At 49.3% G+C, this 12,122-nt stretch overlaps 1 protein-coding gene across 6 annotated transcripts in view; it reads right to left on the reverse strand.

The window, feature by feature from the left end:
• Window positions 1–12,122, reverse strand: part of OTOA (otoancorin) — a 69,403-nt gene that overhangs the window by 23,241 nt on the left and 34,040 nt on the right. For 5 of the 6 annotated variants that reach the window (XR_011424308.1, XM_005598857.4, XM_014730059.3 and 2 more), the window contains 6 exons: window positions 11,600–11,815; window positions 9,377–9,544; window positions 8,506–8,646; window positions 5,466–5,524; window positions 5,155–5,272; window positions 2,635–2,708 (listed from right to left, as the gene is read on the reverse strand). Coding sequence is in view for 5 of the 6 variants with exons in the window: in XM_005598857.4 (XP_005598914.3) it covers window positions 2,635–2,708; window positions 5,155–5,272; window positions 5,466–5,524; window positions 8,506–8,646; window positions 9,377–9,544; window positions 11,600–11,815 (776 nt within the window). In the remaining variant the exon portion in view is untranslated. The remainder of the gene's footprint in view (window positions 1–2,634; window positions 2,709–5,154; window positions 5,273–5,465; window positions 5,525–8,505; window positions 8,647–9,376; window positions 9,545–11,599; window positions 11,816–12,122) is intronic. The other variant, XM_014730057.3, reaches the window with a different exon arrangement.

A 12,122-nucleotide genomic window follows, 5' to 3' on the forward strand; every position in this document is an offset into this window, starting at 1 on the left:
GCAGGAAACTAACTTCCCATCATGCTCCTCTTCCATGGGCAGGAAACTAACTTCCCATCATGCTCCTCTTCCATGGGCAGGAAACTAACTTCCCATCATGCTCCTCTTCCATGGGCAGGAAACTAACTTCCCATCATGCTCCTCTTCCATGGGCAGGAAACTAACTTCCCATCATGCTCCTCTTCTATGGGCAGGAAACAAACTTCCCATCATGCTCCTCTTCTATAGGTGGGAAACAAACTTCCCATCATGCTCCTCCTCTATGCCCCAGCAGCATTGATCAGAGAATAGATCTCCATAAATATATGCTGACTGATGGACTGGTTGAGGGGAGATGAACAGAAAGGAAAAGAAAGAGCAGAAGAAAGAGACAAAGAGGAGAGCGAATAAAATAGAAAGTGAGGAAGAAAGACGAGAAGGAGTGGAGAGAATAAGAGAAATGATTCCCAGCTCAGTCATCTCCAACCCAGAACTCTTCCCTAAACCCTTGATCGTGTGTTCTCAGTCGGGGCAACAGCACCCTCAAGGGGCAGAAACTGGTTCAGGGGAAGGAGGGAGCAAAAAAAATCTTAGTTATGACAATGACTTGTGACCCACCAAAGCTCAACAAAATCTTATTCCTTGTAATCTCTCTCATTAGGGAGAAATAAATTTTTCTCCTTAGGGAGGCAACAATGAAATAAGGTTGAGAAAGACTAGTCACCACGTGGCCTAGTCATTAACGTCACCTGACTGCTCCAAAACCACATTCCACACGTTCTTCTTCTCTACACCATCCTAGACTCCTTTTTCCCTTTATCCTCAAATCTATCATTGCTATGTCCTTAATATTACCCCAATCTGTTCTTGCCTCTCCATTCCTAGTACCACTGTCTTATTCATTCATTCTTTCATTCATTCAGCAAATATCCAAGAGCATCTACTGCACGCCAGGCACTGTGCTGGGCACCAGTTACAACCATGAACAAGACATGAAGGGCAGGTCACTGCTCTCGGGATGCTTCTTTTGAGGAGGGGAAGAAACACAGAGACCAGTGAATAAATCAGGCCATTTCAGCTGGTGATCAATGTAAGGAGGAAACCAGAATGGCTCTGTCGAGGACAATGATGGTGGGATGGCCAGGAGAGCCCCTTCTAAGGCAGTACTATTTGAGCTGAGACGTGGATGAGTGGAAGGAGACAGCCATGCCAAGGTCAAGGTTACGGAAATAATCTTCCAGTGTGTCCCTCCTCCAGCCGGGTCCCCTGCATTCCATCCTCTATGTGGGTAGTGGTGATGATCTCCCTGAAACATTAATCTGAGGGCTGTGCCAGAATACAGGTGAAACACGAGCCCTCCTGATCTGACCATCCCTGTGTCCCTCCCAACTACCTTGCAGTGCACACCATGTGTCCCCCAGAGCGCTTCACTCCCCTCACCCACTGCTGGACCGAACAGCCCTTGTGCCCCAGCCTGGAGTGTCCATCTTGAACTCTCTAACCCGCTCATTCTTCAAGCTTTAGTTCACTCTCCTCCGACTCTCCAGTCTGAAGGAGATCTTCCTTCCTCCGCGTCTGGTGCCCCTTACCCCTTCCCATGGTAACAGCACATGGCTTTCTTGGAGAAGCACCCTGGCACTGTAAATCCTTGTGGTTAGGGGTGGAGCCCATTTCACCCCCAGCTCCAGGGGTGCAATACAGACCTAAGCCAGTCAAAGTAACCCATCCTCCCGACCCCAGTGACTGGTTCGTGGAGAGCAAATTGGCCCAATTTAAGTCAATGAGCGTCAAACTCAAGACTTTTACTGAGAAGGATGGGAAGAGAGTCTCTTTCTTTTCCCTGAATGTGAAACTAGAAGACATAATCTTGGATCTGCCCAGGGGCCACCACAGAGAAAGAACTTGTCTGACAGAGAAGCCTACAGAGGAAAGGTGCACCAGGAGATAGTTAGATGACATCATTTGAGCCCCTGGATCTAGCCATGCCCAAACTCCATCCCTGGACTTCCCAGTTATCTGAACTGAAAATTGCCTTTTATTGCCTAAGCCAGTCTGCATTGTTTCCGTCACTTTCAACGAAACCAACTTGACATAATTGGCTTCAGGCTTGTCTATTTTCCTCCCATGAAATTGTAAGCTCTTATAAGGGGAAAATTGAGTTATCTCTGAGAATTAGTACATAGTAAGCACTCAATAAATATTTTTTGAATGAATGAAGACAGGAAGTGTAAGAGAAGGGAGAGAGAAAGAGAGAAAAAGAGAAATAGTGTCCAGAGCACATTTAAAACTCAGGGCTGCCTCCCAGGCCTGAATGCCCAGACATCCCAAGAGAAGTCCTCAGAGCAGCCGGGGTTGGCCTGGAGCCTGGGTCCAGCCGTGCAGCCAGCGCAGATGGGACCTGCTTCCCTGGCACTCATTCAGGCTTGGGTTACTTTGGCATTGGTTTTTAAATAACAAAAAAAAGCAAGAGAGTCTGTCTGAAATACTGATGTGGGGCTCAGAGTCTAATCCTGGTTCTCAAGGGCTTAGCTGTCGAAGGCACTCTCCACGCCACCTCTGGTTCCTCACAAAACCCAGGCGGAGGGGAGCACTTTGGCTCAAGTGATTCCCACTGTCTTACTGCTGAGCCAGAAAGGGGGGCCAGTGCTCACTCACGGGAGCGCAGCCAAGAGGAAGGGCGGCATAGTGGACCTGGCGACGTCCCAGTATTTCCACGCCAAACAATTAACCTGAAAGATCAAAGCGGTTCGAGGAACGTAGTCCGACAATAAGAACAAACACAGATTGTGCTTTCGGTGTGTCGGGCGCTGTTCTGAGTGCTTTCTATATGTCTACTTATTTAATAGGACACCCTATGCCGTAGGTACCACTCCTGTGCCCAGTTTATGGATGAGAAAACTCAGGCAATAACATGACAAACACAAAAACTTGTCTCAGAATGCTCACCACAGGTTTGTTTATACCTGCAAGAAAGTCAGAGCTAAACTTAAGGTCCCTCAGTAGGAGATGGTTAAGCAAATTATGGTACATCCATACAATGGAATACAATGCAACTATTTTGTTTCCATATGGTAGATTTACATAGATTAACATGGAATGATGTCCATGCCCTATTTTACATATATACATATAAAGTTAAACAGAACAGTGTGCATAGTATGAGTTCATTTGTGTTTTGTAAATTACATGTAAATATGTTTTCTATATCCCAAAAAACTCTCAAAGTCAATAGCAAACTTTCCCCTGCAGTTACCTTCTGGAATAGGGATTCTCAGCCCCAGCGCTGTTGACATTGGGGCTGGATAACTCTGTGTCATGGGCTGCCCTGTGCATTGTGGGACATTAAGCAGCATCCCTGGCCTTGGCCCACTAGATGCCAGTAGCATCTCCTCCAGGTGTGACAACCAAAGTGTCTCCAGATATGGCCAAATGGTCCCCTGTTGAGAACCACTGCTGCCGGGGACATTTTACTTTCTTTCTATTGGGTTTTTTTAAAAATAATAATTGTGTGTTTTCAGCAAAGATATAAACAATAAAGGTAAATTTTCTAATGAACTGGTAGTTGAGGGTTCTGAGAACTGGGAGAGTCTAGGTAAGGAGCTTCGGGGGTCAACTCTTCCTGCTCGAACATGTAGGTCTTCCTCAAAGCGGGTCTGGCCTCCATCCATTGGATCAGTTATTGACTTCCCTCCCTATTTGGGCAAGGCTTTTAACATGGTTCAACGGTTCTCACCAGGGAACTGGTTAGAAAGGTAAATGACCAGGCTTCATCCCAGACCTACTAGAAGGGAAATTCTGCAAGTGGGGCTCTGCAATCTGTCTTTTTTAACAGTCTTAATAAGGTATAATTGATATGCAAAGAACCACACATATTTAATGTGTACAATTTGATAAGTCTGGACATACACAAAATCCGTGATACCATCACCACAATCAAGGCAAGAGACATATTTGACACTTCCCAAAGCTTCCTGTGTCCCTTTGTTTTTGCAGTAAGAGCATTTAATATGAAATCTACCCCCTTAACAAATTCTAAAGTGCACAGTACCATATTGTTTTGGGGTTTTTTTTGAGGAAGATTAGCCCCGAGCTAACTACTGCCAGTCCTCCTCTTTTTGCTGAGGAAGCCTGGCCCTGAGCTAACATCCATGCCTATCTTCCTCTGCTTTATACGTGGGACGCCTGCCATGGCATGGCGTGCCAAGTGGTGCCATGTCCGCACCCGGGATCCGAACCGGTGAACCCCGGGCCGCCGAGAAGCGGAACGTGCACACTTCACCACTGTACCACAGGCCGGCCCCCCATATTGTTAACTACAGGCACTGAGTTGTACAGCAGATCTCTAGAATTTACTCATGTAGCAAAACTGAAACTTTAACCCCACTGAACAACTCCAGCCTTCCAGGTACTGCTGAAGCAAGCTCATATTTGAGAACCACTGATAGAGTGGACCATCTGAGGGATGACAGAGCTTCGTTAAAATTGCACGTATTCCTCTAATGATCTCAAAGGATTATCTGCCAAGCTTTACGCTTCCCTGCTGTCAGGGAGAGAATTCACTGTTTGGAAACTTTTCATTCAGATCGGAAATGCACCGAGGCCAGCGGGGGGAAGCTGTCCTGTGTATGTACCTGCTCCCCCTCTCAGCACTCTGCACAGCTGGCAGTTTACATTCAAAGTCCAAATGCTGTTCCCAAGGCCCATTTTTAGTTGCGTAGATACTGTGAAGTCAGTTACTGCCTCTGGTCTCCCCAAAGGGTTAGAGTCTCCATAACCATTAGGAAATGGAAGTTTCAAAAAAACAGTGCAATGTTCTTAGAGGATTGTTCCCATTGCAGGCTACCCCCGGGAAGGACAGGCATGACGGATGAAGGAATGACCTTCTGTCTCAGGAGAGCATAATTATGGACGTGCAAAACGCTCCACCTTCCAGCTGTATTTACTGTTCCAATCTGAGCACAGGCTAACCTTTCGTTGAAACTCTGGCTGTGGAGACGTGGGTATTTGGAGCTTTTAAAAAAGAAATTGGAGAAGCCCTGGCTCAATATCTGACCCCACGTCATCACTTCCATCTGAATAATCCTGATATAAATATCTCAAGACGCCAGAGTCAATCCAGGCCCGGCAACCAGGGTCGGGAGAGAGAACGAGAAGCAGAAACTGCTTGCATGGTACCTGATACGGTGAAAGCAGGGAGAGGCTGTTCTCAAAATACTGGAAGTGGGCCAGAAAGGAGTCCGCACTCATGGCATCAATGTGAGAGCACATCACGCCTTTGACCAGCTGCCCTGCGCTAGAAAACAAAACAAGGGACCCAGGAGAAGAAAGGGGTGAGGAAGAGAGAGGAGAGAGGACATGAGAGAAAGCAGATCTGATGTGACACGGGCTACAGACGGGACAAGCCAACTCTCCTCCTGGGAAGTCAGGCTCCTTGGGAGAAGGCTCCAAAGGCCTCCTCAGCCCCCGGCCGGGTTATACTCTCCTACCTCAGGAGCTCCGCGGGCCTTCTGGTCGTCTGTGACAGAAGCTCATACAGGAACAAGGCCTGAGGGGAGAGAATGATGCCAGTGTCTATGGAGCACTCGCTCACCATGATGAGCCTGGGGGCCCTCTGGGGAAGGCACGCCTTGATCCCATTTTACAGGTGGAAGAGTGGAGGCTTAAGAGGCTATGTTACCTGGGACCACACAATTGCTAAGCGGCAGAGCTGGGATTTGAATGGTGACCAAGTAATTGCAGAGCCTGTGCCCTCCCACCTCAGGGACTCCCTATGCTCCAGGAGGCCAACAAGGAACAAAGCCATTGCGCAGCAAGGCTGGAGTTTCCTTCCTGGGCTTTATGAAGCCGCTGCCAGTCGAGGACCCTCTGTAGCCGCTATGTCCATGCCCACCTGCTAGTTCCTGAACACACAGCATCCCAGGAAGCAACTGCCAAAGAGACGGGTGAATAGACCAAGACGGGCTGGAAAGGATCCTCAGCGAAGTAACTCCTGCTGGCAGCACGCACTCCCCTCAAACCCTCCCAGATGGGCACTCCAGGAGAACAATAGCCAGGAGCCAGGGGAGTCGTTTGTTTTAAGGAATGTAATTTTACAGAACACCTAACTTGCAGACGCGATCAAGCATGACATTCGTCTATTTTATAGACTCTGAAACTTTGAACGTAATTCCCCAAACAGAATAAATTGTGAGCTGGCATTAGGCAGAGGCATCTGAGACGTGCAGCTAGGCCCAGGAGAAAGGAGCAGCAGGGAAGGTTGGTTCCCAACGCTCTGTGTGTGGCCCCAGAGATCTCCTTGGGCACAGGGTCGAGTTCTGGGACCCTCCCACAGTCTTCCCCAACTCAGGAACGGCAACTCCATTAACTCAGTTGCTGGGACAAAAATGTCTTGAAGGCATCGATGGCAGGGTGTGTTTTCCAAAGTGGCCACATATTTTCCATCTGATATGCGCTTCTAGAACCTTCCAGAACCACCACCCCATGATAAGGTGGAATCTGTGTCCCCTTCACTGGAAGCTGGGGGGCCTTCGTGACTGCCTCAACAGATAGAGTGCAGCAGAAGTGACACTATGTGACTTCCAAGGTGAGCTCATCAAAGGTGACAGAGCTTCTCCTGGCTCGCTCTGCCTCAGGACATAGGCCTTGGGAGCCCTCAACTGCCCACATAAGGCCAGCCACCCCAAAGCCACCATTCCAGACAGTGTTCAATTCCTAGGCCGCAGCAACAAATTACCACAAATCTGGTGGGTTAAAACAGTAGAATTTATTCTCCCACAGTTCTGGAGGCCAGAGGTCCACAATCAAGGTGTCGGCAGGGCAGGCTGCCCCTGAAAGCTGTAAGGGAGGAGGCTTCCCCATCTTTTTCCAGCTTCTGGTGGCTCCAGGCATTCCTTGGCTTGTGGCTGCATCACTCCAGTCTCTGCCTCTGTCTTCACGTGGCTTCTCCTCTGTGTGTTTCCAATCTCTTTTGTCTGTGTCTGCTGCCTGGGTCCTCTCCTCTTATTAGGACACTCGTCATTGGACTTAGGGCCCACTCAGATAACCGAGGATGATCTCATCTCGAGATCCTTAACTGAATTGAATCTGCAAAGACTCTTTTTTCCAAATAAGGTCACATTCCCACTCACAGGTTTTGGGTGGCATATCTTTTGGGGGGGCACCATTCAGCCCACTACATGGAAAGACCATATGCAGCTTAGAGAGAGACCCCCCCTTGCCCCAGGTGTTTGCATCTCCCCAGCGCAGGTGTCAGACACATGAGTGTCTCCAGGTGACTCCAGTCTCCACCTGAATCCAATTCATGAAAGACCCTGAGCACAAAGCCCCGAAACCATGCAAGTCAATAATAAAACGATTGCTACTGCGCTGAATTTGGAGGTGGTTTATTAGCCAGCAATAGATCATTGGACCATCAGCCTTGACGCCTCACTCTCTTTCATACCCACATCCAATCTGACAGCCAATCCGGTTGCCATTACCTTCAAAATGGATCCAGAATCTGACCATTGGTCTCCACCTGCATTGCCAGCACCTGGCCTGAGCCCCTGTTGTCTCTCATCTGAATCAGTCAATAGTCCCTAACTGATCCCTTCAGTCAATAGTCCCTAACTGATCCCTTTGCTTCCTCCCTGCTCTTCTCAATTCAGTGTCCATGCAGCAGCCAAGAGAGTCTTTGAAAACAAAAGTCAGATCACGTCTCTTCTCAGATGCTCCTCCAGCTCCTCTTCTCACCCAGAGTGGAGGCAGTCCTCACAGTACCCATGAGGTCCCACAGAGTGGCTCCCCCGTAACCTCTCTGAGCTCGGCGAGGTCGTCTCTGGCTACCTCCCCACCCTCCAAACCGCATTCCCCATTCCCTGATTTATTTCCTCCTTCGCGCTCATCATCACCTAACACACACTTGACTTACTAATCTTACGAACTGTCTGTCGCCCTCACGAGGATGGAAGCTCCCTGAGGGCAGCGACTCCTCTCTGTTTGGTTCACTTCTGCGTCCCCAGCACCAGCACCGTGAACAGCATCTGGCCCGTGGGGGGCAGGGGCTCCACCAACATTTGATGAGTGAATGAAACAAAGAGTGGGCTGAATGAAAAGGAAGGCAGGAAAGGTCCTGAGAAAGCGCACTGGCCTCCACACCACAATCATCCCCAAACCCCCGAGCAAGCAGCGTTTCACTTCACACATCATAACCGCTAATATTTATAGCACACTGCCCACGTGCCAGGTGGTATTTATACAGATGTCTCATCTCATTGATTCTTGTGAGAAATTATCCCCAGTTTTCGTGTGAAACTGAGGCCGAGTGAGGGGAAGTAGAGACCCCAAAGTTAATAAACGGCAACCCCCGAATTCATGCTCAGGTCTTGTCTAACTTCTTAACACTATGCTATTCTGCCTCCTGAGTTTAATCACACAGAAATAAGGATTTTTTTTTTTTTTTTTTACAAAATTAACGTGAAAACAGACTTTTCCCACAAGGCAGAGAGACAGAAGCCCAGGTGCCATCTGGGGGCCTCGTGTTCACACCTGACTCCTGCGAAGCTCCTTTTCCTTTAGGTCTGTAGCGTTGAATCTGGGTTCCCTCCGTAAATCGAAGAGAGACACTTCCTTAAAGAAAGCCCCTTGTATTTCCACAACACCGGAGGTGGCATCTCCTGCTTCGATCATCTGCCAAAGTGAGAAGAGACACAGTAAGAACGTTGTAGAAGGTGCACTGAGTTTGGGTAAGCTGGGCACTGTGGCAAGGGCTTCGCGGGCAACAAAACCCATCGGACCTGCTCAGCAGCCCAGTGATGTGAGGGCTATCCTTATCCCCATTTTATGGGTAAGAAAACTGAGGCTCAGTGAGCAATCCAGAAAGTCGGTAAGTCAGATTCGAGCTCGGGTCTGTCTTATCGGAAACCCACGCTCTTTAGTTTCGCCATCCATGCTGCTGCCCTCTGGAGGCAGATGCTGGCGTTGGTGTTTCAGGCCAAACCTCTTGTGTTTGGTTCCTTAGCAGATTTTGCAACTGCATACAGCAGGTCTGATAGAATAGGCTGCCCCAAAGACACCCCTGCCCAGTGAGAAAGAGGATACACACATGACTTTGCAACATGGAAGAGGCTTCCAGAAGCACTCTGGGAACTTCAGGGTTCATTTGTAAGCATTTCCAGATTAGACTGGCTAGAGAGAACAGGGTCTGGGAAGTAATGCAGCATGACCCAAGGGGCTCTTTCTGGAAAGGAGGGAAGCTGGGCATTGGGAGAAGACATTCTTCTGATCTGGACAAACCCATGCCAAAGGCAGAGCTAACCCCAGCCCAGAGCCGATGGCCCAAAGTCACAGCCTACTCCCCAGACCCAAAACCGCATGCTCTGCAAGCCCCGTGGCTGAGGACCACACGTCTTCCTCTCACCTTGCTGAGGACACCTTGCTGCTGGGCAGGCGACAAGTCAGACAGGTGCAGGGAGATGCTGCTTCTCAGGACCTGCAAGAGGTCCCTGCGGTCCATGCCATAGAAGGCCTGGGTGCCAACCCCAGCCAGAAGCACGCCCATCTGGCTGACACCGTAGAAGGACAGCACCTGTGTGAGGACCGGCCACAGGGAGGGTGAGGCTCTGCTCTGGCCTGTTACCTCTCAGACGCTTACCAGTCCCACACATGCTGGGTATCAGGATGGGCACTAGGGGCACCAAGGTGGGCAAGACACATGCCGCCCTCCCAGACCTTCCTTCCTTCCATCAGGAAAGAGAGGTAAATATCAAAACACGAGACTCGTGGTAACTACTCTGCTGGGGGAATTACTCTGCTATCCGAGGCCACATTACAAATACCAAAAAGCATGACCCATGTGCCACAGGGGCCAGGAAACGGGCTTTTGTGGTTTAATTTGAACTAGCTGACAGATTTAAAAACTGGAGGAATTGCCATAAAAATCCAGATTTGAGTTTCTGTTCTATAAAAAAAAAATCTGAACATGAGGCAATACTGGGGCTACACTGGCAACAATGGGCAAGAACTGGCTAGCAGCCACCCCTGCAGGTAGGTCACAGGGCTCTCAGTTTATCCAGCCGCACCCCTCTTACAGCGCCTTGAGACAGCCTGCTTCTCCCACTCTGTCAGCCCACGCTCGTCTATCTACCTGTAGAAGCTTTGAGTTGAAATAAACATTTAAAGATATAAGTCTGATATTTGATGACAAATATGATTGTAGCTGGCCACCCTATGAGAAATTCTACTTGTTTTTTTCCCTCCCTCTTTGGGAGTGAAGGTGCTAGATGGTTTTCCTTATAATCAGGGACATTCCTTGGTTCTACAAGAAGACAGTTGAGTGGTTTCCTTTAGTTATTCTCTTGGAAGGGATAGTCTCTTCCTGTCCCCAAAGAAGGCAAGACCTTTCGAGCTCTTGGCTTCTTAATAAAAGTCGCCTCACCCCTCTGTAGGGAGAGTTGGATACTAGGAAGAGACAAGCCACTTTGTCCCAGGCTGGGAGGGGACCAGAGAGTCTCCCTCAGCTCCCTAAAGTCAAATTCACAGAGAACAGTCCCGGTGGCCCATGAGGCCCCAGTCCAAACAGAAGGGCTGCAAAGCCTTAAGCTAAAGTCATCATGAGGCTAGAAGGGATGCGAAGAATGGCCTAGCCTTGGTCTTGAGTCAGAAAGTGAGAATGAGTGTGCAATGGTCATGGCGCCATGACGGAGGTAGTTTGCATGGAAGTTACTCAAGTAGGCTCTGGAGCCAGATGCCCTGGGTTCAATGCCAGCTGTGTCCCCTTTACGTGGCCCTGGCAATTCCCTTATGTGCTCTGTGCTGCCCATGAATGACCTGGAAAATGAAGGTTCTAACACTACTGGCCTCACAGAGTTGTTGGGAAGATTAAATGGTTAACTCACTTAGAATAGAAGAGGCACACAGTAAGTGCTTAATAAATGTTTGCTATTATTTCATATTGGTATTGGTCCCAATCCAATCCTCACGAGCCATTTGGCATCCTGGGAAGTGGATAGGAGTGTAAACTGAAAGAGCGGGACATCAAAACGCTTAGGGGTGAAGTCTCTGGAGCTCCTTCTACTGGGCCTGGCACAGGGACACTAATTCCCGAGAACAGTTCATTTCCCACCCCAAGAGCAGCCAGAGCAAGGACTAAGGCTCCTGTCCCCTCCAAACAGGACCTTCCGTGGGGATGATTCTCTCCCTCAGGCCAAGACTGGAAGAAAAGAGCATTATCTCTCATCCCAGGATGAGGGACACGTTCACAGCCTCAACAACAAGCAAGGAAATCCTGGGGTGGACACCACACATTGCTCAGCATCTCAAAGACAGCTACCCCTCCCTGAGTTCATACTCTAGGGCATGTGTTGTTCGAACCTCTTCCTGGGTACTGACTCACACAATCCTTGCAGCAATCCTGTGGAGTAGGTGCTACTGTTATCCTCATCTTACAAATAGGGAAACTGAGGCAAAGAGAAGTTAAGCCAGTTGTCCGCTGTCACACAGCTAGTAAGTGGCAGAGCAAGGATCTGAACCCCGGTAGTCCTCCTCGGCACTATCTTCTTACTGATTGGCTGCGTCCGCCATGTGCGGATAACTGGGCCTTGAGTCTCAGGGCACTAACAAAGAGTTCAAAGCTCCAACTGACCTTCTCATGGGCCAAGTACTTGGCAGACAAGATGATGACCTGGCTCTTGGCCCAGCTCGAGACCTGGGTGAGGGTAGAGATGGCGCCGTGCACAGCCTCAGGGGAGAGCGATTCCAGCTGATCGTGCGTCAAGCCCACAACCGCATCTGACAAAGAGCCCAGAGTCTCACTGAGGGTCTGGTTCTCTGTGGCAATGTCCAGGAGGTCGGCTTTGAGCTAAAAGGGACACAAGCTGGAATGAGCGTGGACAGCAAGCAGGACAGTGGTTCCCTCTGACTACACGCTGGGATGCAAGGACTCCACGACACCCTCGCCCCACCCTGCCCCATCCAACGGAGGGGGTCTCCTCCAAGCCCAGACAATGAAAACCCCTCTGAGAGTTCCACCTCCCCTGGCCTTGGCCTTGATATGCTGCAAGTTCACTGTGTGCTTCATTTAAATATTAATTCGCTATGAAATCAACCTTAAAGCATGGCAGAAAGAAACTTTGCTCACTTCACCCATAACTCCACCACAATCCCAC

The sequence above is a fragment of the Equus caballus genome, chromosome 13 (genome assembly GCF_041296265.1).
Source record: "Equus caballus isolate H_3958 breed thoroughbred chromosome 13, TB-T2T, whole genome shotgun sequence".
In the NCBI taxonomy this organism is placed as follows: domain Eukaryota; kingdom Metazoa; phylum Chordata; class Mammalia; order Perissodactyla; family Equidae; genus Equus; species Equus caballus.